This window comes from Rattus rattus, chromosome 4, assembly GCF_011064425.1.
Source record: "Rattus rattus isolate New Zealand chromosome 4, Rrattus_CSIRO_v1, whole genome shotgun sequence".
In the NCBI taxonomy this organism is placed as follows: domain Eukaryota; kingdom Metazoa; phylum Chordata; class Mammalia; order Rodentia; family Muridae; genus Rattus; species Rattus rattus.
This window is the reverse complement of record NC_046157.1, coordinates 75419416-75446595: the sequence shown is the minus strand read 5'-3', so window position 1 is coordinate 75446595 and position 27180 is coordinate 75419416. Positions and strand designations below refer to the sequence as shown.

The window sequence follows — 27180 nt, the reverse complement described above, 5'->3', positions numbered from 1 at the left end:
AAATGGATATTAGACAAAAAGTGCAGAATACCCATTATACACCCCCACTGACCCAAAGAAGTAAAACAAGAAGGAAGACCCAAGTGAGGATATTTAAATCCCACTAAGAAGGGGGAATAAAATAGTCATAAGAGGCAGATAGAGGGAAAGATCAGGGTGAGAGAGGTGAGAGGGAGGATTAAGGGGGACAGGATCAGGTATGGGTGTTGGCATTTAGTCTAGGCTCCACCCAACAGTGACCTGGCAACAGCCAAGTCTACCTGACTCCTTATAAAAGGCTTGCTCCTCTCCTCACTCTCTTCCCTTCCCCTCTTCTGCTCTTGATCCCTTACTCACTTCCCTCTGAATCCCCATCCCCTTCCTCTTTTCTTTCCACTTGATCATGACCAGCCTCTTCCTCTCTCCTCTCCTCTCTCCCTCTCCTCTCCTCTCTCTCCTCTCCTCTCTCTCCTCCTCCCCTCTCCTCTCCTCTCCTCTCCTCCTCTTCCTCTCCACTCTCCTCCTTTCTCTCTCTCTCTCTCCTCTCTCTCTCTCCACTCTTCTCTCTCTCTCTCTCTCTCTCTCTCTCTCTCTCTCTCTTTCTCTCTGCTTTTTTTGTCTCTACTCCATCCCCTCCCCTCCCAGTGCCCTAAATAAACTCTATACCTTCCTGTGGCTGGTACTTCGGAGGGAAGGGATGCCTGAGCATGGACCCACAGAGGCATCCCTTTCCTTTACACCACACTGCTCTTCCACCACACTTATCCCTGTTTTCTTATCTTTTTCTAAAACACAACAGAGAGGAGAGAGACAGGGGAGAGGCTCAGAGGGCTAGTCGAATGAATGGAAATATTCAGCTCTTGAGGGTTCGTGGCAGGGGGAATTTCTATGCAGTCCTAGATACATAAGATTGTGAGAGCTCCCAGGACTCAATGTGAGTGATGTTAGTCAAAATGCCCAACATCTGGGAGATGGGACTTGAAGAGACCACCTCCAGTAGCGGGACAGGGCCCCCATTAGAAGGATGTGAACTCCAACATACCTAAAATATTTTTGAACACAAATTGCTCCCATCTAAGAGTGATGCATTGACTAAAATGGAGCAGACTGAAGGGATGACTGACCAGTGGATCTATCTCACAAAACCCTAGCACTGTTACTGATGCTATGTTATGCTTGCAGATAGGAGCCTAGCATGGCTGTTCTCTGAGAAGCTCTGCCCAGCAGCTGACTGAGACAATACAGATACCCACAGTTAAGCACGGGATGGAGGCCAGGGACCCTTGTGGAAGAGTTAGGGCAAGGATTGAAGGAGCTGAAGGGGATTTCAACCTCATAGGAAGATAAACAGTGTCAACTAACCTGTATCCCTGAATGGCCCCCAAGACTGAGCCACCAACCAAAGAGCATACACTGACTGGTCCTCCTTGTCTGTTGTCAGTTGGGAGAGGAGGTGCCTAATCCTGTAGAGACTTGATGCCTCAGGGTCAGGGGATAAGGTAGGGGACCTCTTAAAGGTTAAAGCAAGGAGCAGGGGAGGGGGAAAACTCTTCAAAGGGGGACTGGGAGGAGGGATCTGGAGGGGGTAGCATTTGGGATGTAAATAAATAAGACAATTAATTTTCTAAAAACTTTCATTAAAAAGCAAAGATGTCTTCTAAATGAAGGATTTGGGAACATCTTCTTAACTTTCTTAAACACCTATTAAGACATTGTTTTTATTTCATCCAAGACTATGGATTCGGTAAATATATTTTAATAGTATTAAAGCATTGTGATATTTTAAAAATAGCAAGAATTTGGTTTAGTACATCTGTCATAAGGCAAGTAATCGTGGGGAATTAAAAAAAAACTGCAATCTGGGTTTATGTTAATCCAAATGGACTAATATTCACATTTAGATAGCAAAACATTAAGCAGTTCACTGTTACTTGTGTAATTAATAACAAGTCATACACTAAGAAGTGCAAATAAAATCAGGATGTATTTAGCCAATTCAAGAATTGACTGCCACTCTTATTGTTTATTTGCTTGATTTACAAGGAAATGTAGCTAAAATCCCCTTAAACTCTGGGTGAAAATCGGATGCAGGTAGGTTGACGAAATAGGGACAGTTAGGTTGTAAGGAATGCACTAAGTTACTGGCAATGGTCAAGAATACTCTGCAAAGCCAAACTTTGATGGGAATGCAAATCAATGAATTCAACCTCAGATTTTAGATAATTAAATAGTGACCAACCACTGACCTAATTTCTAATTATCTCAGATTTTTTTTTAATTTGGAAATTTTCTTTTTTTATTATTATTATTATTAACTTGAGTATTTCTATACATTTTAGTGTTATTCCTTTCGGTTTCCGGCAAACATCCCTCTCCCCTCCCCTTCCTTATGGGTGTTCCTCCAACCCTCCCCCATTGCTGCCTCTCCCCAACAGTCTAGTTCACTGGGGGTTCAGTCTTAGCAGGACCCAGGGCTTCCTTCCACTGGTGCTCTTACTAGGATATTCATTGTTACCTATGAGGTCAGAGTCCAGGGTCAGTCCATGTATAGTCTTTGGGTAGTGGCTTAGTCCCTGGAAGCTCTGGTTGGTTGGCATTGCTGTGCATATGGGGTCTCGAGTTCCTTCAATCTCTTCCAGTTCTTTCTCTGATTCCTTCAACAGGGGTCCTGTTCTCAGTTCAGTGGTTTCCTGCTGGCATCGCCTGTATTTGTTGTATTCTGGCTGTGTCTCTCAGGGAGCGATCTGCATTCCCATTTTGATCATCCGTCTTGAGTTTCATTTGTTCTAGGCATCTAGGGTAATTCAAGCATTTGGGCTAATAGCCACTTATCAATGAGTACATACCATGTATGTCTTTCTGTGATTGGTTAGCTCACCAGGATGATATTTTCCAGTTCCAACCAGTGCCTACAATTTCATAAAGTCATTGTTTTTGATAGCTGAGTAATATTCCATTGTGTAGATGTACCACATTTTTCTGTATCCATTCCTCTGTTGAAGGGCATCTGGGTTCTTTCCAGCTTGGCTGTATAAATAAGGCTCGATGAACATAGTGGAGTAATGTGTCTTTTTTATATGTTGGGGCATCTTTTTGGGTATATGCCCAGGAGAGGTATAGCTGGATCCTCAGGCAGTTCAATGTCCAATTTTCTGAGGAACCTCCAGACTGATTTCCAGAATGGTTGTACCAGTCTGCAATCCCACCAACAATGGAGGAGTGTTCCCCTTTCTCCACATCCTCGCCAGCATTTGCTGTCACCTGAGTTTTTGATCTTAGCCATTCTCACTGGTGTGAGGTGAAATCTCAGGGTTGTTTTGATTTGCATTTCCCTTATGACTAACGATGTTGAACATTTTCTTTAGGTGTTTCTCGCCATTCGGCATTCCTCAGCTGTGAATTCTTTGTTTAGCTCTGAACCCCATTTTTAATAGGCTATTTGTCTCCTGCTGTCTAACTTGAGTTCTTTGTATATTTTGGATATAAGGCCTCTATCTGTTGTAGGATTGGTAAAGATCTTTTCCCAATCTGTTGGTTGCAGTTTTCCCCTAACCACATGAACCAGGGAAGTCCTAACCACAGTGTCCTTTGCCTTACAGAAGCTTTGCAGTTTTATGAGATCCCATTTGTCGATTCTTGATCTTAGAGCATAAGCCATTGGTGTTTTGTTCAGGAAATTTTTTCCAGTGCCCATGTGTTCCAAATGCTTCCCTAGTTTTTCTTCTATTAGTTTGAGTGTATCTGGTTTGATGTGGAGGTCCTTTATCCACTTGGACTTAAGCTTTGTACAGGGTGATAAGCATGGATCGATCTGCATTCTTCTACATGTTGACCTCCAGTTGAACCAGCACCATTTGCTGAAAATGCTATCTTTTTTCCATTGGATGGTTTTGGCTCCTTTGTCAAAAATCACGTGCCCATAGGTGTGTGGGTTCATTTCTGGGTCTTCAATTCTGTTCCATTGGTCTATCTGTCTGTCTCTGTAACAATACCATGCAGTTTTTATCACTATTGCTCTGTAATACTGCTTGTGTTCTTGGATAGTGATTCCCCCTGAAGTCCTTTTATTGTTGAGGATAGTTTTAGCTATCCTGGGTTTTTTATTATTCCAGATGAATTTGCAAATTCTTCTGTCTAACACTTTGAAGAATTGATTGGAATTTTGATGGGGATTGCATTGAATCTGTAGATCGCTTTTAAGAATGGCCATTTTTACTATATTAATCCTGCTAATCCATGAGCATGGGAGATCTTTCCATCTTCTGAGATCTTCTTCAATTTCTTTCTTCAGAGTCTTGAAGTTCTTATTGTACAGATCTTTCCCTTGCTTGGTTAAAGTCACACCGAGGTACTTTATATTATTTGGATCTATTATGAAGGGTGTCGTTTCCCTAATTTCTTTTCCTTTTTTTTTTTTTTGGAGCTGGGGGCCGAACCCAGGGCCTTGCGCTTGCTAGGCAAGCGCTCTACCACTGAGCTAAATCCCCAACCATCCATTATTTGGGTTTATTATGAAGGGTGTCGTTCCCTAATTTCTTTCTCAGGCTTGTTTCTCTTTGTAGAGGAAGGCTACTGATTTATTTGAGTTAATTTTATACCCAGCCACTTTGCTGAAGTTGTTTATCAGCTTTAGTAGTTCTCTTGGAACTTTTGGGATCACTTAAATATACTATCATATCATCTGCAAATAGTGATATTTTTGACTTCTTCTTTTCTGATCTGTATCCCCTTGACCTCCTTTTGTTGTCTGATTGCTCTGGCTAGAACTTCAAGAACTATATTGAATAAGTAGGGAGAGAGTGGGCAGCCTTGTCTAGTCCCTGATTTTAGTGGGACTGCTTCAAGTTTCTCTCCATTGAGTTTAATGTTAGCAACTGGTTTGCTGTATATGGCTTTTACTATGTTTAGGTATGGGCCTTGAATTCCTATTCTTTCCAGGACTTTTATCATGAAGGGGTGTTGAATTTTGTCAAATGCTTTCTCAGCAACTAATGAAATGATCATGTGGTTTTGTTCTTTCAGTTTGATTATATAATGGATCACGTTGATGGTTTTCCGTATATTAAACCATCCCTGCATGCCTGGGATGAAGCCTACTTGATCATGGTGAATGATTGTTTTGATGTGCTCTTGGATTCGGTTTGCCACAATTTTATTGAGTATTTTTGCATCGATATTCATAAGGGAAATTGGTCTGAAGTTCTCTTTCTTTGTTGGGTCTTTGTGTGGTTTAGGTATAAGAGTAATTGTGGCTTCATAGAAGGAATTCGGTAGTGCTCCATCTGTTTCAATTTTGTGGAATAGTTTGGATAATATTGGTACGAGGTCTTCTATGAAGGTCTGATGGAATTCTGCACTAAACCCGTCTGGACCTGGGCTCTTTTTTGTTGGGAGACCTTTAATGACTGCTTCTATTTCCTTAGGAGTTATGGGGTTGTTTAACTGGTTTATCTGTTCCTGATTTAACTTCGGTACCTGGTATCTGTCTAGGAAATTGTCCATTTCCTGCAGATTTTCAAGTTTTGTTGAATATAGGCTTTTATAGTAAGATCTGATGATTTTTTTGAATTTCGTCTGAATCTGTAGTTATGTCTCCCTTTTCATTTCTGATTTTGTTAATTTGGACCCACTCTCTGTGTCCTCTCGTTATTCTGGCTAAGGGTTTATCTATCTTGTTGATTTTCTCAAAGAACCAACTTTTGGTTCTGTTGATTCTTTCTATGGTCCTTTTCGTTTCTACTTGGTTGATTTCAGCTCTGAGTTTGATTATTTCCTGCCTTCTACTCCTCCTGGGTGTATTTGCTTCTTTTTGTTCTAGAGCTTTTAGGTGTGCTGTCAAGCTGCTGACATATATTCTTTCCTGTTTCTTTCTGCAGGCACTCAAGCGGTATGAGTTTTCCTCTTAGCACAGCTTTCATTGTGTCCCATAAGTTTGGGTATGTTGTACCTTCATTTTCATTAAATTCTAAAAAAGTTTTTAATTTCTTTCTTTATTTCTTCCTTGACCAGGTTATCATTGAGTAGAGCATTGTTCAATTTCCACGTATATGTGGGCATTCTTCCCTTATTGTTATTGAAGACCAGCTTTAGGCCGTGGTGGTCCGATAGCACGCATGGGATTATTTCTATCTTTCTGTACCTGTTGAGGCCCATTTTTTGACCAATTATATGGTCAATTTTGGAGAAAGTACCATGAGGAGCTGAGAAGAAGGTATATCCTTTTGCTTTAGGATAGAATGTTCTATAAATATCTGTTAAGTCCATTTGGCTCATGACTTCTCTTAGTCTGTCTACGTCTCTGTTTAATTTCTGTTTCCATGATCTGTCCATTGATGAGAGTGGGGTGTTGAAATCTCCTACTATTATTGTGTGAGGTGTAATGTGTGTTTTGAGCTTTAGTAAGGTTTCTTTTACGTATGTAGGTGCCCTTGTATTTGGGGCATAGATATTTAGGATTGAGAGTTCATCTTGGTGTATTTTTCCTTTGATGAATATGAAGTGTCCTTCCTTATCTTTTTTGATGACTTTTAGTTGAAAATTGATTTTATCTGATATTAGAATGGCTACTCCAGCTTGCTTCTTCCGACCATTTGCTTGGAAAGTTGTTTTCCAGCCTTTCACTCTGAGGTAGTGTCTGTCTTTGTCTCTGATGTGTGTTTCCTGTAGGCAGCAGAATGCAGGGTCCTTGTTGCGTATCCAGTTTGTTAATCTATGTCTTTTTATTGGGGAGTTGAGGCCATTGATGTTGAGAGATATTAAGGAATAGTGATTATTGCTTCCTGTTATATTCATATTTGGATGTGAGGTTATGTTTGTGTGCTTTTCTTCTCTTTGTTTTGTTGCCAAGACGATTAGTTTCTTGCTTCTTCTATGGTATAGCTTGCCTCCTTATGTTGGGCTTTTTACCATTTATTATCCTTTGTAGTGCTGGATTTTGTAGAAAAAGATATTGTGTAAATTTGGTTTTGTCATGGAATATCTTGGTTTCTCCATCTATGTAATTGAGAGTTTTGCAGGATACAGTAACCTGGGCTGGCATTTGTGTTCTCTTAGGGTCTGTATGACATCAGTCCAGGATCTTCTGGCCTTCATAGTTTCTGGCGAAAAGTCTGGTGTGATTCTGATAGGTCTGCCTTTATATGTTATTTGACCTTTTTCCCTTACTGCTTTTAATATTCTTTCTTTATTTTGTGCGTTTGGTGTTTTGACTATTATGTGACGGGAGGTGTTTCTTTTCTGGTCCAATCTATTTGGAGTTCTGTAGGCTTCTTGTATGCCTATGGGTATCTCTTTTTTCAGGTTAGGGAAGTTTTCTTCTATGATTTTGTTGAAGATATTTACTGGTCCTTTGAGCTGAGAGTCTTCCTCTCTTCTATACCTATTATCCTTAGGTTTGATCTTCTCATTGAGTCCTGGATTTCCTGTTGTTTTTGGACCAGTAGCTTTTCCAAAGCTTTACATTATCTTTGACAGTTGAGTCAATGATTTCTATGGAATCTTCTGCTCCTGAGATTCTCTCTTCCATCTCTTGTATTCTGTTGGTGAAGCTTGTATCTACAGCTCCTTGTCTCTTCTTTTGGTTTTTTATATCCAGGGTTGTTTCCATGTGTTCTTTCTTGATTGCTTCTATTTCCATTTTTAATTCCTTCAACTGTTTGATTGTGTTTTCCTGGAATTCTTTCAGGGATTTTTGTGACTCCTCTCTATGGGCTTCTACTTGTTTATTTATGTTTTCCTGGAATTCTTTTAGGGATTTTTGTGACTCCTCTCTATGGGCTTCTACTTGTTTATTTATATTTTCCTGGAATTCTTTTATGATTTATTGCGATTCCTCTCTGCTGGCTTCTACTTGTTTATTTATGTTTTCCTGTGTTTTCTCTAAGGGAGTTCTTCATGTCTTTCTTGAAGTCCTCCAACATCATGATCAAATATGATTTTGAAACTAGATCTTGCTTTTCTGGTGTGTTTGGATATTCGTGTTTGCTTTGGTGGGAGAATTGGGCTCATGATGCCATGTAGTCTTAGTTTCTGTTGCTTGGGTTCCCTCGCTTGCCTCTGCCATCAGATTATCTCTAGTGTTACTTTGTTCTGCTATTTCTGACAGTGGCTAGACTGTCTTATAAGCCTGTGTTTCAGGAGTGCTGTAGACCTGTTTTCCTGTTTTCTTTCAGCCAGTTATGGGGACAGAGTGTTCTGCTTTCGGGGGTGTAGTTTTTCCTCTCTACAGGTCTTCAGCTGTTCCTGTGAGCCTGTGTCTTGAGTTCACCAGGCAAGTCGTTTGTAGCAGAAAAGTTGGTCTTACCTGTGGTCCCGAGGCTCAAGTTTGCTCGCAGGGTGTTGCCTATGAGCTCTCCACGGCCTCAGCAACCAGGAAGATCTGCGCCGCACTTTCCGGGAGGTTCCGTGCACCAGGGTTCCAGATAGCTTTTTTTGTTTTCCTCTGGGATCAGTACTGCGTGCAGCGTGCAGTCTCTTCTGGTTCCCCAGGCGTGTCCGCCTCTCTGAAGCTTTAGCTCTCCCTCCCACGGGATTTGGGTGCAGAGAACTGTTTATCCGGTCGGTCCCTTCATGTACGGTGTCTCAGATGCAGTGGACCCTGCTGCTCCTGGTCCTCCTCTACCCGGGTACCCAGAGGCGATACAGCCTCCTGGGCCAGGGATGTGGGGCAGGGGTGGGCAGCGTTGGTGGTCTCCTCCGCTCTGCTGCCTCAGGAGTGCCCGCCCGACCAGGCGGCGAGAACTCCCCTCCAGGGGGCCTGGGAGCAGAGAGCTGCTGAAGGCAGGGATCCTCCGCTGGTCCGGGACTCTCTTATCTCAGATTTTAAATAATTAAAAAATGACCAATCATTGAACTAATTTCTTATTCTGATCTTATTTTAGGGGCAAATGCTACTGTCCAGTACATGAATTTATAACCTCCATCATCAGAATCTTTCTAAGTAGGGTTCTTGGAAATGTGCCTAATCTTTTGCTGGGGGAATGGGAAGGGGAGACTGTTATCACTATAAAAATTAATCCACTCTTATTTCTTTAGTACATTGTTATTTCATGCTGGGTATCTCCTAATCTTCTAGCATTCATATTCCTACTCCAAACCCTAAATTTCAGGGCTAAATCTCAAAATACCCTCCTTTCAGATGTGTGATATAGCACGGCAATTCCTCGGTAGATCTGTTACCCCTACTGCCATGCAATAAATTACCACAAGCTTAGTGAACGAAAACAAAACCTATTTGCTATCCTGTGGGTTTTGAAGCCTAGTCTGGTTTTCCCATTACTAAATCAAAGTCTTTGTAGAAGCCTAAAGTTCTCTGTAAACCTCACAGGCTTCTTCAAGTTCACTGGTGGTCAGCAGTTCATGTTTCTGACTCTGTGAATCTGAGGTTTCAGCTTTCTTATTGCTGGAGGGATGTATGTATGCTCCTAGAATTTACTAATAGTTCTCTAGCACTTGGTTCCTTCAAACTGTTTAAACAGGTATTGATTTTCTTCAAGACTGACGGGAAAATATCTTCCTGACTCTTTCTTTTGAAGACCTTACCTTCTTATTCCAGATTTACTTTTGTTAATTTTCCTTCTAATAGTGCAAAAGGCAACTATGGATATGCATGCCAGACTTCTTATACCATATATGGTAAAATTATCACAACAGCTACCTCACTTTAAATTCAGGTTTTCCTCCTACACTTATGGAGCGGGGTTACATAAGGATGCTGGGTCCTTGAGGGTTATCACAAATTTTGCTTAATGCGTTAAAGTAAAAGCTAGTTATCCAGAAAAGAAAATCTCAAGATTTGGTAATAAGAAATGCTCAAACTGCAAATTACCAAGCATATAAATAGAATGAAAACTTTAATGCAGCTGCCAGCTCTCAGGGCGCTGAATGATTTAAGAAGGCAGTGCACATCTTTTTGCACAGTAAATGGCAGAGACTCAGACTTCCCTACTTCCCAGAAGATTAAAGGCTGCCGCCAACACCTGTGGTTCGGATGTAGCTCTGCCCAGAGGCACCAAAAGGGTGTCTGAGTCAATGCCTGGAGGGGCAGGGAACCCTGAGCTAGATGGAATTGTGATGGTTTCATTCTACCCTTGAAAGCTTTTAGAAAAAGTAAGTTTCACTACAGCTCAGAGAATACATTCCTAAACCTAGTCTAGACTAGAAGAGTTTCAAAGGCATATCTGAATCCTACCTCTTTGCTTGTATCCCCTAAGCATACCTTCTATAAAATTTCATCAGTATTTGAACCACTAACCTTAACTGCAGGGATACATTAAATCCCTTTCTGTAGAATGCCCTATAAGTTACTCCTAGTTCAATTCTAATAATGGGTTTATTAAACCCTGTTTATTTAATGGTTAGATATTTACTAAATGTCTGTGTATGAATGAGCACCTGTGGGGTTTTGATTTGCCAAACATTAGGGCTGGTATCTGCTACCTTTGCACAAACACTACAGCTAATTCATGTATTTGAGCCTGGGAGACCGCAGGTTTATACAATCATCTGTCATTCCTGCTTTATTTATAATTTTAATTTAGAGATTCCCATACCTTAACAATTATTTGTTAAATGTAGAAATAAGAATAGAAATGATTAAAATCTAAAATGTGTTTAGTGAGCTTTTGCTCCTGGCAGCAATTTCTGTGCATTTCATCTTGTATGTTATCTGCAGCAGCAGTAGCAAGAAAACATTATTATAGAAGTTTTATATGAGAAGAAAAAAATCTCAAAAATGAAGGACTTCTACACATGTATGAGAGCTTGCATATGCTTGGCCCAGGGAGTGACAGGATTAGAAGTTGTGGCCTTGTTGGAGGAAGTGTGTCACCGTGGAGTTGGGCTTGGAGACCCTCCTCCTAGCTGCCTGAGGATGCTCAGTCTGTTCCTGGCTTCCTTCGGGTGAAGATGTAGAACTCAGCTCCTCCTGCATCATTCCTTGCCTGGATGCTGCCATGCTCCTGCCTTGATGATAATGGATTGAACCTCTGAACCTGTAAGCCAGCCCCAACTAAATGTTGTCATTTATAAAACTTGCATTGGTCATGGTGTCTGTTCACAGCAATAAAACCCTAACTAAGACAACAAGAAATTGATATTTATGTTGTTGTCTAAATGAATGAAGTCCTCTATAGACAGATGTGATCAAGTAATGCTCTCTAGAAAAAATTCACCCAGAAACATAAAAACAGAATCCACATGACAAGTTATCTAAAGAAACATACTTATTTTTATGCACATTCATCTTCATAGAAAAGATTCTAATAATAATTATTTAATAACTGTAGTCACCTTAAACATTTCAGATTAGGGCTGGGATTTAGCTCAGTGGTAGAGCGCTTACCTAAAGCACAAGGCCCTGGGTTCGGTCCCCAGTCTCGAAAAAAAAAAAAAGAACAAAAAAAAAAAAACATTTCCAGATTAATGGTCTTGGATTCTTTGTGTGACACTTCTTTCACATGCCCTGACATCCTGGGAAGCTGAGGCACAACAGAAAACTCTTACTGATCTGAACTGGATTGGGTTTTAGTAGCTTCACTTGCTCTTCTGTGCTATACTAAGGTTTATGTGTATGTGTTCAAAGTTGCAGGTAATGCTGTAGTAAGTTCTGCCGGGTGGTAATGGAAGCCATACTGCTTTATCTCTGGATAGACAAGGTAGTGTACAATGATGATGGACCACTCCTTGCTGAGTATAGTGTTGGCTACAATAACTGTAAAATAGCACTTAGCAAATTCGGAGGACAGCAGGCAAAATGAATGTGTGCTCTGTGCAGACTACTACACTTATTTTATTTACATGGACACCTGTCAAAGGGAAGTTTACAACACTCAGGAAGCTCGTCATCTTGTTGGGAAGACAAATGACCTAGACATACAAGAGTTATAAACTGAATGATGTATAGATGAATTAAAGTGTATGTGTGTATGTGGGGGGTGCCATAAAAGTTCTATAAACCATTATTACATTGATGAACATAAGAAAAGGAGGCTTCGTAACTTTCAGAATGCAAAATAGAATACCACCTCTATTCCATGAGGGAAAGCCAGATTTTTTCAAAAAGAATCTATTGAATAAAATATTATTATATTATTGTTTTTTCATGAGATTACAATGTTAAGTACAGTCAGTCCATATTAATGAACTATCTAATGTGTTAACTCTTTAACTATCCTGAGGAGTCAGGAAAGACTAATCCTTGGAACATTGAGAAAATACTAAGAACTTGTATTCAACAAACTAGTTCACTCTATTAAGGTTAGGGAAGAGATACCAGTTATAAAAATAATTCACTCAGCTGGCGGAACAGCTCACCCTTTAGGAGAACTTTCTCCTCTTTCAGAGGACTTAGCTTCAGTTCCCAGCATACACACCAGGCAGTTACAGCTACTTATAATTCTGACATCCTCTTCTGGTCTCCACAGGCATCCCAATATGTGTATTTTACAATTCTTACAAATACATACATACACATGCACATGTGTAAGCACATGCACATGAACATGGACATGCACAGACACCTAAATACAAGTACAAAGTCCTTTCAAAATCATTGACATAATACAATTAGGAAATTCTTGTGATCCTAAACCAAGTCGCAGAAAAAGACTACTATGAGGCTTCAGAATTTGCCGCCTAGAGTATTTCTGTAAGCTGCAGAAGGAATTTTATACATCTACGGTAGAGGGCTTTCCATGAGAGGTGCCTAACACAACACTGACTAGAACAAATGCTTGTCACAGTCAGATTACTGGGGAAGCAGAATGAATGACTAGCTTAGAAAAATCTATTACATACATTCTAAAGTCGGTATTAGGATGGACATTATTGAGCCTGCTTCAAAACAAAACTCAGAGTGCATTGCAATCTGAATGTTAACTTTAGAATGATAAAGTATCCAGTTTAAATCTTATGTCATACTTCTAGTTACTCTTAAAACTAGTAGTTAGGTGATGGTCAATAAGGTTAAAATTATTGATAAGCTATTATTAGAAGAGTACACATGTAGAAAATAAGATAGAATACACATGACAATAATTTTTTATATTGCAATCTTGTGTGATAAACAATCCCACGAGCCAGGACTGAGTTTTCACTAAAAAGAATGAAATAATTGGATACAAAATAACAACTACATGTAAAAGTAATTAGAGTGGTTGGTATAGCATGTAATATAGAAAATTATGCCAAATACTATACCATTACCATGTCATAGGCAACTTGTTTGAGCAGCCTCCACAAACAACTATCATCTAACTATCAACTAACAATCACCACAAAGCAACCAATCAACCATTACTAATGTACGTGTGATACCAGGTCTAACATCTTCGTATGAAGTTCAAGACACATTAATCACACAGTATGAACTACTTAATCCATCATAAACCAGCCATTTCCTATTTAAACTTCCCTTCTGAGAAAACCTTAGATTATGTAGTTTTGTGTGTGTGTGTGTGTGTGTGTGTGTGCGCGTGTGTGCGTGTGTGTGAGAGAGAGAGAGAGAGAGAGAGAGAAAGCCTAGAAGCAGTACAGTACCTCTAAAGTATTATCAACTTTTATTGAAACAAACCACTTCACTTACATTTTTAAGAATCATTAGAAATCAAATTTATGATGCTTAGGGGTTTCTTAAAGACATTATAATTCCAGAAGTCTTGAAAATGAGGAAATAACTCATACCATCTCCCAGATTATAATATATAACCTATGATAGTTGAAATAGTGGTTTGTTTGCACTCTATGTCCTCAAGTATAAATCTAACATTTCTCCCCCTTACATTTACTTACTTTCTGGCTTGGTCTTCTTTGAAGTATATATTAGTTTTACAACTGGGAGATATATACATATATATATATATGTATATTGAAGTAGACAGTGATTCTATTAAAGTTTTTATTTAGTTTGTGTGTGCTTCAGGCTTCGCATATATGCATGTGTGCATAGAGTTCAGAAGAAAACTTGCAGGGGTGGGTTCTTTCTTCTCATCATGTGGATTCCTGGGAAAAACCCCAGTCAGCCGACCTGATACCAAACCTTTGTACATACTGAGCCATCTTGCTGCCTCATAGTAAAGATAGTAATACACTTTGTAAAGTTCTATAATATGAAGCTATTAAATCTCATTAAAGATAAACTGAATAGTGTAAGCAGCTGTGGTCTGAGACATATGGGGAATTCTTCGTCCTGACCCTGCATAATAGTGATAGTTTCATTAACGTTCCCCAGCTTTACCTTTGATCTCTTTGTCATTTTTGAACCATCTTATATCAGCCGCAGGCTTACTGCCGGATGTCTTGCAAGTCAGCTGCATCAGGTCTCCCTCCATGACTGGGGATGAAAATCCACTAATCTGAGGCTTCTCTGGAACACCTACAATTTAATACCGGAAACGAGTGTCAGTCTCCAGGAATGACCCAGCCTCTGTATCCTGAAATAAGCCTCTTTTTGGATGTGGCAAATATTTATACACAGCGTTCAGAAAGAGTTTCAAATTGTACACACTTCAAAGAAGTTGTTAAGGAAGAATTATACAATTTCACCTGCAAACACAGTCTTCGTAAGCTTTAACATGCAATACAAATACATGTGATTTACCAGTGTGGCAATCTAAGACACTAAACTGCATTAAGAAGTATATTCATAAAACATATTTCCTTTTTGTAAGCATTATGATTTATCTAATCTAAAGACTTTCATTCCCGATTTTATAATTCTTAAACCTTAAAAGGAATCATTATATTCCCTGTATTTTATTCAAGAAAATTAGTTTGTGAATAAGGGATTCATGTATGCTTACAGCCATGGTGACTTTTGATCCTTTTAAAGTAGAGAATTCATCTCAATGTTTTCCATTAGAAATTCAATTGTGTTTGGAGAATCATGTTATCTACCTACTATTTTAATCATCTCTACTTTGTCCTATTTCAAATCACCTTATGTGATGTGAAAACATAATGCACATTTAAAATAGATTTTGTTGCATTCGTTTGTATAATATGTAGGCATGTGAATGAATGTGTACCAGTTCATGTGGAAGGAAGGCTGTAAAAATGCCTTGGTTAGCATGTGGAGAGCACAGGAAAACTCCTGAGCTGTTCTTTGCCTTCTACCTTGTTTGAGGCAGACTCTTTCCTGTTCTCAGCCACTGCAATGGCTGTTCTGAGCAGCTGGTCCACATGTTTCCTAAGAATTCTCCATCTACTTCGCTGCAGGAATGCTGGGTATAAAGACCCAGGGTATTTATTTAATGTATTTATTACATTGTCTCTCCTCAGACACAACAGAAGAGGGCATCAAATTCCATTACACATGGCTGCGAGCCTCCATGTGGTTGTTGGGAATTGAACTCAGGACCTCAGTGCTCTTAGCCACTGAGCCATCTCTCTAGGCCCCCTCACCAGGCTTTTCCGTGGGTCCAAGTGTCTGAGTTCAGCTCATCCAGCTTATTCATGAAGTGCTTTTACCTGCAGAGCCATACCCACAGCCTGAAAAAATCACACATTTCCTATCCTATATTATTCAATTATTCTCTTGGAGGTTTGCTGAAATATCGTGTAGCATTATTCTGTAACAGATTGGCCCGAAAGTTGTCCTTACTTTCCTACTTTAACTTAATTTCTGAGGATTTTAAAACCTAAGACTATTAGAAAGCTCCAGCATGAAAAATACAAAGAAAAAATGACAGGATAAACCAGAAATAAGCTTACTTTTCTTAACTAGCTAGTTGGTCTGTGTGGGCTCACCTCCAAACCCGTTAAAAAAAAATCAATGTCGTACTGCAATTTAATAAACTGCACTCTGTAGTCATTTATTTTGTGAGTCTTGAGTTGGCTCTGCAGAACAATGCATTAACCTTTAGGCAATTGTTATCTTGGAACATTCCACTTTAGTGGAAGTATCTTGTCCTTAACGGCAAACTTGTGAAGATTTTTATGAAATAGTTCCAGAGGGACTTGCAATGAAACGTATTTCACATCCCAAGCACAGAACCAATTCGCTAGCTGGATTAACTTTAATATTCCTACCCAAAAGGATGTTATGCATTGGCTATTTTAAATGCAACGCTGTGCCTTTATCTGTCTAAAAAGGAAGGCAAGCTAGGGGCAAAAGAAAAAAATCAATCTTTAAATTTCTCAAACTTGTTCAGTACACAGGTGCGTTTCAATGAACTGCAGCCATTTCAGCTGACTTGGGCCCCGTGGAGTCGATGAGCTCTGAGCTGTGGCTTTATTGCCTCTGAATCTCTACGAATGCATTGCTTTTTTATGTCACTTTAACCTTTTGGAAAATGGCCTGATACTTAGAGGATAAAAGCACAAGGAAGCTACAAGCTGCATGCACAAGTGACATTACGTACTTCATTTGCGGATCTAGAAAATACACATTTTTCTTCTTTTAAATAGAGACACATGGAAAAGTCAGGGCCATTTAGATACACTAGAGTACAAAAAAAGAGAGGTCACTTTTGAAAGCCACGGGTTATTAGAGGAGGACCCCGTGGGGTGACTTAAACAATAAGATAAAGAGCATCCCTTTGCACATAAGGTAGGGTCATTGTGCTCAGTATTCGATCAGTTTTTAAATGGCTTCAAATCACACTGCATATATATGACCTTGATATAAAATTAATTGGAAGAGGAATAAATTTACTACCTAAGACACAAAATGGCATCATTCTTTCTACCATTCACCCATTCACTCTAACCTTCGTGTCTGCCTTTGTCCATTTCTAAAACAAAAGCAACTAAGTGATTCTTCAGGGTGTTTTTCTGTGAGGCAGCAATAAATTAAATTATGTCTATTGATTTGACGTTCAATAAATATTTTCTGACTGAACCATGCCGTAGCAGGGCACATTTTTCAGGGAGTGCGATTCCGTGGTGTTCGTGTCTAACACTTACCCAGGACAGTGAGATAGGCCTTGGAGGTTTTGACAGGCATTGTAAATAAGGAACAGGTGTACTGTCCTTCATCCGAGAGAGACACGTCACTGACACTGATGCTCAACTCATGCCAAGAAGCTCGAACCAGCTCGATCCGATTGTCCCTTAAAGCTGGAAAGAGGAAAATACCGAAGATGTGAGTAACACAATACACAACAAGCATACTTAAAACATAGCTTGGGACACAATACGATGGATATTTTATTTAGTGAAACACTAAATTTTTTTAAGACACAGTAAAGAATATTTCAAGTATCTATATTTAGAAGCATAGAAAAATTAGGAGTTACTTAACAACCAAAGAAATAACCATTTAATCAAGTGATCAAAGTCTGTGTAATACTTTCAGGAAGGAAGAGGTCGATGGTCGATGGTAAGTGATTTCCATGTACATTCATTTTATAGAATGAATAATATTGGCAAAAGTACTATGAAAATGAATAAAATACATCTGAGGAACTGAGATTGCCAGATATCTTACAAGTAACCAACAAATAATTTCTGTATATTAAGAAGTCCCTGTCATAGAGACACTTATTGAACATTATTTACACCAGAGCTGACATTTAGCTGATAAGTACCCGTGTCTAACCTGTTGCTTACATTGGCACTGATTGGGTAGTATATTGTGATAATATATCCCTAGGCTAAAATCATAATAATATAGTCTTATGTTAAACCTCTTTTCTACTACAACTACTTCTAGGGTATCTGCTAGAATCTTACAGAATATTGTACATTTTTCACTCAGTCGGGAGGAAAAAATGAAAGTTTATTATGTATTTCATTAAGAAAAGCAATAAAATCTAGAATGAAGCAAGAAAGAGCTAAGAGTTTTCTCGCTGACAGCAGTCCCAGAAAACAAACAAATCCCCACTGTATTCTGTGACTTGTTTCCATCAGAAATGCAGAGAAACAATCAGCACAAAGCTGGAGTGCGGTCCCTCACCTTCACCACCCGGAAGTCTTGCCAGGGGAATATCTACTTCATAAAGTGACAAGTCTGAGGTAGAAATTAGAGTCCATTCATGTGTAACTGAATAAGTCCTTTGGACCAGATAATACCACAAAGTCTGACAAAAACTGGACTCTTCCGTGAAGCATACATAAAATATAACTGCAGACCAGGATCTGATTGTTACCTTTAAAACACGCTGAATCTATCTATTGTTAGCATATTAGCATTTCTTCTAGGCTCCGCCCAACAGTTACCTAGCAACAGCCAGGTATGAGCCTGGCTTGCTATAAAAAGACTAGCCTCTGTTGTGCTCTCTGACCCTTTTCTCTCTTTCTGATTCCTCTTCTTCTCTCTGTCCTCTTTTTCTCCGTCCTGCTTTCCCCTTTCTCCGTGTGTTCTCACAGCCGCCTCCTCCTTCCTCCTCCTTCCTCCTCCTCCTCCTCCTCCTCCTCCTCCTCCTCCTCCTCTTCCTTCCTCCTCCTCCTCCTCCTCCTCCTCCTCCTCCTCCTCCTCCTCCTTCTCCTCTCCCCTCCTCCCATTCTTCTTCCTCCTCCCTCCCTTCCCCCTCCGTCTCTGACCCTCTCTTTCTCTTTCCCCTTCCCATGCCCTCAAATAAACTTCATTTTATACTATGACTGGTTGGTACCTCAGGACGTGGGGGATGTCTCAGCTCGAGTCTGCTAAACACCGGCTCCCGCTGCACCATAACAAAACATCACCCAGAAGTGATCTTCTATTCTTAGGTACTCAGCCTTGACGTCACAAAGACTCCTGGGTAAAACTCACTAACGTCACTTAAGGTTACTGATTCATATATACCCTTGACAGGATTTAGAATCACCTAGGAGACAAAGCTTGGCACAGGGCTATTAGGGATTAAATCATGTTAGTTGAGACAAGAAGACCCATATCTATTGTGGGTGTCACATGTCCTTGGGTGCATGTCCTGTACTCAGTAAAAGGGAGAAAAGCAGCTGAGCGCATCTCTGACTGTGTACCCTGTTGTGATGCACAATATTCCCTGGAGTTGAGAGCCAAATAAATCCTCTCTTCCTCAGGTTGCTTTTGTTGGGTATTTTTGTCAGGAACTAAGGAACCAAGGCACTGGCCATAAAAATACTAGGAAAGTCATAATTTTAGTGAAGAGAGGAACCAAGGAACCAGCACTAATCAGAATCAGATACTAAGATTTTTCTCATAAAGATTTTGAAGCAGCTATCATGACTCTAAACACAACTTAACAAGCAGTAACTAATTACAATGGGATAAATTAAAAAAAAAGTTAGTAAGAAAATGAATTTGTTAAAAAAGTCACAAAATCCAGAAAATGAAACCATCATATTTGTTTAGCAACAAATGAATGCATTAAAAAAACAAATTATATATATATATGTATATATTTATACATACATACACACACAGTCTAACTTTATGTAGATCTAAAGTAAATTAAATTACAACATTTGCAGGAAAATTAGAGCAATTGAAAATCATTATATTCTAGAATAAGCCTTATTCAGATAGACAATGTTTATTTTTTTTCTCAAAGGCACAATCTAAATGTGAACTTGTAAACGTACATGTGACTGCATTTGAGTGTGTGTTTGTATGTTCAGAACTTAAAAGGCAATCATGAGAGGGGAAGAGGAGAGGAAGAGATATTAAGGAAGGTAGAGGCTGGAGAGGTCAGGGATGAAAGCAGGATGGGAAACTCACTAGACAGGAGTTAAAGGAACCAGCTGGAAGTCGGGACCATATGAAGGACAGCCCACCAGGGTGCAGGGCAGGAGTGAGTGAAACATGATGGTGCATGTGTGCAAACATGCTCTAAACCAACATCCCCACAAAAACCTCCTCACATATGCAACAGGCTACAAGCCACACTGGTCATCATGTGATTATGATTGCGGTGTTGCTACAGGTCCACAGGCAAATAATCTTGGCTACCTTTAGCCCCTTGCTAGCCACAGTACTACCCAGCTCTGTGTACATGAGCATTCTGTGACTATCAGTTAAGGCTTTTAAAATGTACACATCAAATAAACCCTCTCCGATCTCCTCTGAGGTCAGACCTGATTTTTGTTGTTAACAGCACTGATGTGATGAAACCCACTACACTTTATTCTAACCTACACACACACACACACACACACACACACACACACACACACACACACACACACACACAACTTAAACAGAATTTGAAGTAAATCAAAACAATACCATTGAAATTATCAACAACATAAACAGACCTTTACTAAATAAACTCAGTATACAGTACTTTAAAAGACAATAGATTTAAAATCAGAGCATTGGATACTCTGCTTGAGACAGGAGCCTGGCATGACTGTCCTCTGAGAGGCTCTACCAGCAGCTGACTGAGGCGCATGCAGATACTTAGAGCCAACCACTGGACTGAGGTCAGGGATTTCTATGGAAGAATTAGGAGAAGAATTTAAGGAGCCGAAGGGGATGGCAATAGGAAGAACAAAAGTATCAACTAATCAGGACCCCTGAGAGCTCCCAAAGACTAAGCTGCCAACCAAAGAGCAAAGGCTGGCTGAGGCCACCAGGCACAAACTGCAGCACGCTGCCTTGTCTGACCTCAGTGGGAGAGGATGCGCCTAATCCTGTAGAAACTTGATGCCCCAGGGAAGGAAGATGCAAGGGTGGGAATGGAGGTGGGGGGAGCACAGGGGGTACCCTCTCAGAGGCCCAGTGGGAGGGGTGGTGAGGTGAAGATCTCCGGGAGGGGATGGGGGAAGAAACATTTGAAATGTTAATAAGTAAAATAATTAATTAAAAATAAAAAATAAAGTCAGAACATCAAAATACTCAGACAAAAACAACCAAGAGAACATAGATTGGAAGTAATGTAAAGATCAAGAAGAATGCACCTGTTGGTGACCCCGTCACCAACCAACATCCAACCCAGCTGCTACTAAACTGAGAAGAAACGAAGGTTGTAAAAATAGTGAGAAAAGGTCGCAAATCTTTCCCAAATTGGCAAAAAATATAATTGTACAGAATCAAGACACTGAAGACCATGAAATAGGAAAAGTCTACAATCCAACTCAACATATGTTAAAATAAAACTTCTAACGTTTAAAGATATTTGGTGATAACACTAAATTGTTCCTCAAATATGCATATAAACCTGCTCATTAAAACCATGCGCTCCGGTGAAACCGGAACTCCTCGGAAACCCCTCACCGGAACCTGCATGGGCACAGGCTTCCAGAGGATGATGGTTGGTTTCTTCCCATCTTGCAAGGTCATGGAGAATCAACTGTATCAGCAGGAATTTCAATTTCTTCACAATGGATTTACAGTGACAATTTGAAACTATTTTGAGTTCATCATCTTGATGATAAATTGAATGTTTTAAATTCCACAACACCTTAGTCAGTTCCTTTACTGAATCTGCTCAGCATGTCATAGCTTTGATTATATTCGCTCTACAAATTTTACTTCCTTTGACATCTATCTAGATCTAGGATCCAAAAAATAATATTTAATGTAAATTTTGGTATTTATCAATGAACTTGAACATTTAATTCTTGACAATATTGTCTCTGTTAAACTAAGTAACACTAAGGACGACACTCTGTGTGGAAGAGCAAAAAGAAATCTGGTTTAGGACTTCATAACTGATATGCATGAACATATATCCATAAGTAAACGTACATATACTCAAAACAAAGGCCCTCTTGCCATCTTCACAACCATCCCTTAAAGAGTCTCACTCCGTAGACCAGGCTGGGGCCAGGAACTTGTAACATTCCCCCAGCTTGCCTGGTTGGAAATGTTGATTAACAACCTGTCCCCTTGCTGCCGCTTCCCTACTCAACTCCTCTGTAAGTTTATTTGCTAAACAATTAAAGCTGACACATGAGGTTTCCGTTTCAGTAAATGTTTCAGGCAAACCGTACCTCCACAGTGTTGTCTTTTCAAGTCCATGAATTCTATGACGTTTATCTAAAGCTTCCTTTCAAACAGCATTTCAAGAGTGAGAGGATAAAGAAAGACCCACAGTAGTCCAAAGAGGGATGCTGAGCAACTGAATGGGCTTCCTGTGAGCAGGAAGCTGGTCTCACTGTCTCAGCGCCCTGAGTCGGAGTTATCTGCGCTGTAGGCATTCAGTGAGTGCCTATTGAATTGACCCTGAGAGCCAAACTCTGCCTATATATGATAAGAACGCTGTGAAAAACGACCGAACTGTAGAGTCCTCTTCCGTATCTCTCCGCAGGATACCTGTGGGACCTGAGCTAAAATAAAATTTCTCTTTTCCCTTTAGACAGTGATGAACATAAAGAACATAAACATCATGCTAAGTAAAATTTTTTATCAAGTTTATAGCTTCCTATAATGCTGAATAAATGATCTTTAAAAATATTACTTCCCCGCACCTCCTCAAACCCCCAGTTTCCAAGTGAACACAAACTGGTAATTAACCAGACCTTATAATAATTATTTACCTTTGTGGATAGTAAGTTCCAAATACAAGGTGATTAAGTAAATGTGGTATTATTTGTTCAAAGTGAATTTAGCGTTTAAAAATAATTCCTTTGAAACACAAGCTAGGCGCGATTTTTTTTTGTTTTTGCTTTGTTTTTATTTTATTTTTGATTTTGTTTGTTTTTGTTTTGTGGTTTGTTTTTTTTTTTTTTTTTTTAAGAACTCAGATAGTTAGCTTAAAAATACTTAAATTATCCCCTAGGAACAATGACACAAGAATAATGTATGTTTGTAATAAAAGAACAAAAGTGAGTCTTCATGGAGATTAAAACGTGAGCTAATGTGTTAAGTAAGGCATTCTCAGGTCACACCTCATCAACATTTAGGTGCCTGCCACCTGCTCAGAATGTGATTAAATGGTTCAGAGCTCCACGTTCTGGAGAATTTAATCTTAGCTGTGAATAAGCACTGGCCAATGAGTGAAAGTCTATTAAATAGTACTTGACTGTGGATAAAATTATTTCCCCAATTCACCATTAGTCTAAATGGTTCATCAATTACACAAATGCATATTTAGTTTACATGCTTGGTAAAATAAAATTCCTAAGATACTTAGAATTGGAGAATTTTAGGCTCCCCCTCCCATGGGGTGGAGAGGTACTGGAATATTTAGCCATTTATATATTAATTGAATTTTAAACTAAATGGATTTAGCAGTGATCCTGTGGATTTATTAGTTACCATCATTTAAGCAAGAACCTGGTAAGAAAGCTCGTGGGGCAGCACAGTGGTACAGCACCTACTTATTAAACATGAAACCTTAGGTTGGAAAACCAGCATTTGCACTCACGTTTAAAGAAATATAAATATTAAAAACTAGCAAAAAAGGAAACAGCTAACAATTTATACGCACTTTACAGTTTCCCCTCCTTTAATGTTGTGCTTATTGTAAGTGACCACATACCTTTAAAAAATTATTTATTTTTTGAGATTATAATATATTATTTCCCCTCCCTTATACTCCTCTGCAAGTCCTCCTATTGACCATTTTTAAATGTCTTTCAACTTCTTGGCCTCTTCTTTTCATTAATTGTTGTTGTATACATATATCATACATATTCTTGCATAAATACAGTCTGCCCAGGCTCTTTAGTGATATTTTATGTATGATTTTAGGGCTGACCTCTTGGTATTGGATATCCAAATGGCATGCTCTTCTGTGGGTAAGGCTATTTCTATCAAACAGCCTTCTTTAGTTCCATGTGCCGTTCTTTATGTAGAACCGAGGCCCTGTGATCTTTTGCCCCACCCACTTTAGCACATCTGTTATTGGTGTCCTTGTCAAAATGCAGAGTGTTGAAGCTCATTCCCATCCCCGTCCCTGTCCCACTCCCCGTTCCCATTCCCATGGAGCACAAATCTATTGTTGCATCTGGAGCTCAGAGATCATTGTGGAAGTGGGGGAAGAAGAAAAGACTGTAAAAGAGAGGGACCAAGGGAATTTGCTATCGATATTTGTCTCCTAGTAACATGAAAAACCACACCCATAAAGTCTCGCCTAAATGACTGAATAGGAGCTGAACCAGGACACTAATGACAGACATGCTCAAGTGGAACTGAGGGTATACTGGGAGCAGTTTAGGGTCGGCTGGGGACTGTGGTTAAGAAGCCTCCATCCTGTACAAAGAACAAGAAATTAAGAAATGCTGAGGGAGGGAGAAATACTCTTTCCATAAAAGAGCACACTAACTGACTATGTAATACCAAGTGGTCAGTCCTGCAAACATACATCTGAGTAACATCGTGAGCAGGTTTGATTTATGATTATACATGGATATGCATACACATATATGCTTGTAACCATAATTAATGCAAAAACAGATGTAAGAAATTTGAATGATGCTAAGGACGGGTATATGGGGGAATTTGGAGGCAGAAAAGGGAAGGGTGGAATCAAATTATGTTGTAAGAGGGGTATATGGAGGGATTTAGAGAGAAGAATGGAAAGGAAGAATGATGTCATAGTATTATAATCTCAAAAATAAATGAGGTAAAAATAATAATGTAAAAGAAGAAGGAAAATCTACTCTATGATAGTCTTTTTTTGGTGTTTTTATTTGTTTAGAGCTCTACAATCTTGTTTGATACATTAAAATGCTTGCATCCTTTGTAGTAGAAAGTGGAACCAGGGAGTTTCATCTAAAGCACACAGATGAAAGATCAAGCCAGTGATTCCTTGCCTGTTTTGTTCTTTTGCAGCCAGAGAACATAAAACAATCTAAATCAATCTTCTGGAAAATTGGTAAAAACAACCATTACTTCAGAACTACTATTTGGTATATGACATTTTAGGCTGTGCTGAATCCTTGCTGAAACCATAGTAAATGAAGTTTTGAGTAGAAATGTGAACCAAGCCTTAGCAATAAATCTGGGAAGTATGTAGCTATTCGATGGCAGGTTTTCAACAGTGGAATCTGAGATTTTAAACGTTTGCCTTTCTCATGGAGAGTGTATAAAATCTGAGGCAGTACAGACTCACTCCAATACTTGCAATCGCTTATTATAAAACATTTGAAAAAGAAAAATGTTGCCAAAACCAAAATGTACTAGACACAAAGAAACATGTTGAAAGGGCAGTGTGTTTGAAGAATGATACGAAACTCCTTCCTGATGTCTATTGTTCAGCCTCTTTTCCTTTGATAAAAGCTGCTCCCCTGCCCCGGCCTTCAGGACTAGTCCTAAGGAAACCCCTCTACTCCCACATCAGATCCATCACGCTGTAAACTCACACAGCTGCTCTAGCACACGCGTATCCTTGCAGTAATCACTCTCTGCAAGATAGCGTTTAAGCCGTTTGTCATGTGTGCCTTTGACATCCACTTCCCTTGATGGCTTTCCCCTCTTTCTTGAGAGAAATTCATCCGTATTTGTTCTCTTGTGACGAAAGTGCTTCTTTGAAAAGTCCGACATTATCTTTCAAATGTCTTCAGTTCATGCGTGTCTTTCAACTTAATTAATGTTGTCCTTTCCTGATGAATCCTGCTTCCCTGTCTACTTTGAAGCAATTTGTGTCTTCTGTTAGGTCCCCAGAGTTATGGCAATGTGAGGTCCAAGGTCAGCTTTCTCTTCCGCATTATTTGCCTTGTCTTGCTTCCACCTGTTCTTTTTTTTTAATCACTTTCTTTCTTATATTGGATATTTTTATTTACATTTCAAACATTATCTTCTTTCCTGGCTTCCCCTCCAGAAACCCACTACCTCCCCTGCTTTTATGAGGGTGCTTACCCCACCAACTCTCACCCACCTCCCTGCCCTGACATTCCTCTACACTGGGGGCATCAGCCTTCTTAGAACCAAGGGCCTCTCCTCCTATTGATGCCCGACCAGGCCGTCCTCTGCTACATAAGCAGATGGAGCCATGGATCACTTCATGTGTACTCTTGGGATGCTGGTTTAGTCCCTGGGAGCTCTGGGAGGTCTGGTTTGTTGATATTGTTGTTGTTGTTATGGGATTACAAACCCTTTGAGCTCCTTCTGTCCTTTCTCTAACTTCTCCACTGGGGACCCCATTCTCAGTCCAATGGTTGGCTGCTAGCATCCACCTCTGTATTGTCATGATCTGGCAGAGCCTCTCAGGAGACAGCTGTATCAGGCTTCTGTCAGCAAGCACTTCCTGGCTTCATCAATATTGTCTGGGCTTGGTGGCTGTATGTATATGGGCTGGATCCCCAGGTGGGGCAGTCTCTGGATGGCCTTTCCTTCAGTCTCTGCTCCACACTTTGTCTCCATATTTCCTCCTGTGAGTATTTTTGTTCCCCCTTCTAAGAAGGACTGAAGCTTCCACACTTTGGTCTTCCTTTGTGAGCTTCATGTGGTCTCTGAATTGCATGATAAACTTTGAGCTGTGTAGCTGTGAAGAAGAAACTTCCAACTGCCCAGAACAATTAACACAGTGCCCTAAATACAGTACTCATGCTCTCTAATAAGTGACTGCATAAATAAAATGGCAGTGCTGTAGACTAAGCCACCTCATAGTAGAAAATAGCAACAACAGCATACCCAGGAACCAATGACAGGTTAGCAACTAACAATGCCTTAGAAACTTCGTTTGCAACAGATCCTGCTTAATAAATTCATAAAATTTAGACTTAAAGGAGGTTTGATGCTTTCATTTTTTTTTGTTTTAGATCTTTCACTATTTTTGCTCATATTATACCAATTACAATCAGTAGAAATAAAAATTAAAGATAAGGTATATTTCAGAATGTATCACCTTATAACCTAATTTCATTAGACTAAATGTAAATGTCTCTAAATATCTGAACTTAATTCTAACTACTTAACTAAAATATAGAAGGGAACATTAAATGCACTATAAAATGTTACTTTATATTGATCTACGTTTAAAAATCTTCACATCATATATTCAGACATTGCAAATTTATCTTCCAAAAGAAAGTAAGTAAGGTTGTTTCATAGTCTCTTTCATGACAACAGAAGGGGAAAGAACGTTGCAATGACAAATTTTAATCTCTGTCTCTCAACTCTCTAGAACAGTGATACTTAAAATTTCATGGTCATGATTCCTTTTGTCCATTTTTCATTATTAAAAATAAATTCTTCTTTCATACAATACATTCCCATCACAGTTTCCCTTCCCTCCATTTCTCCTACTCCCCCTGCACCACCTACCCTCTCACACAAATCCATTCCCCTTCCAGTTTTTAGTTCAGAAAAGAGAAGTTGTCCAAGAGACAGCAACCAAACAGGGCAAAACAAGTTATAACAAGACAAGGAAAAAAGCCCTCCCATCCAGGCTGGAAAAGGGAAACACAGTAGGA

General features: G+C 39.5%; 1 protein-coding gene across 1 annotated transcript in view; it reads right to left on the bottom strand.

Moving 5' to 3' along the window:
* Cadm2 (cell adhesion molecule 2) overlaps nt 1-27180 on the bottom strand; it is a 938204-nt gene that overhangs the window by 130270 nt on the left and 780754 nt on the right. The window contains exons 5-6 of the mRNA XM_032899174.1: nt 16882-17034; nt 14213-14350 (exon numbers count right to left, since the gene is read on the bottom strand). Of these exons, the coding sequence (XP_032755065.1) occupies nt 14213-14350; nt 16882-17034 (291 nt within the window). The remainder of the gene's footprint in view (nt 1-14212; nt 14351-16881; nt 17035-27180) is intronic.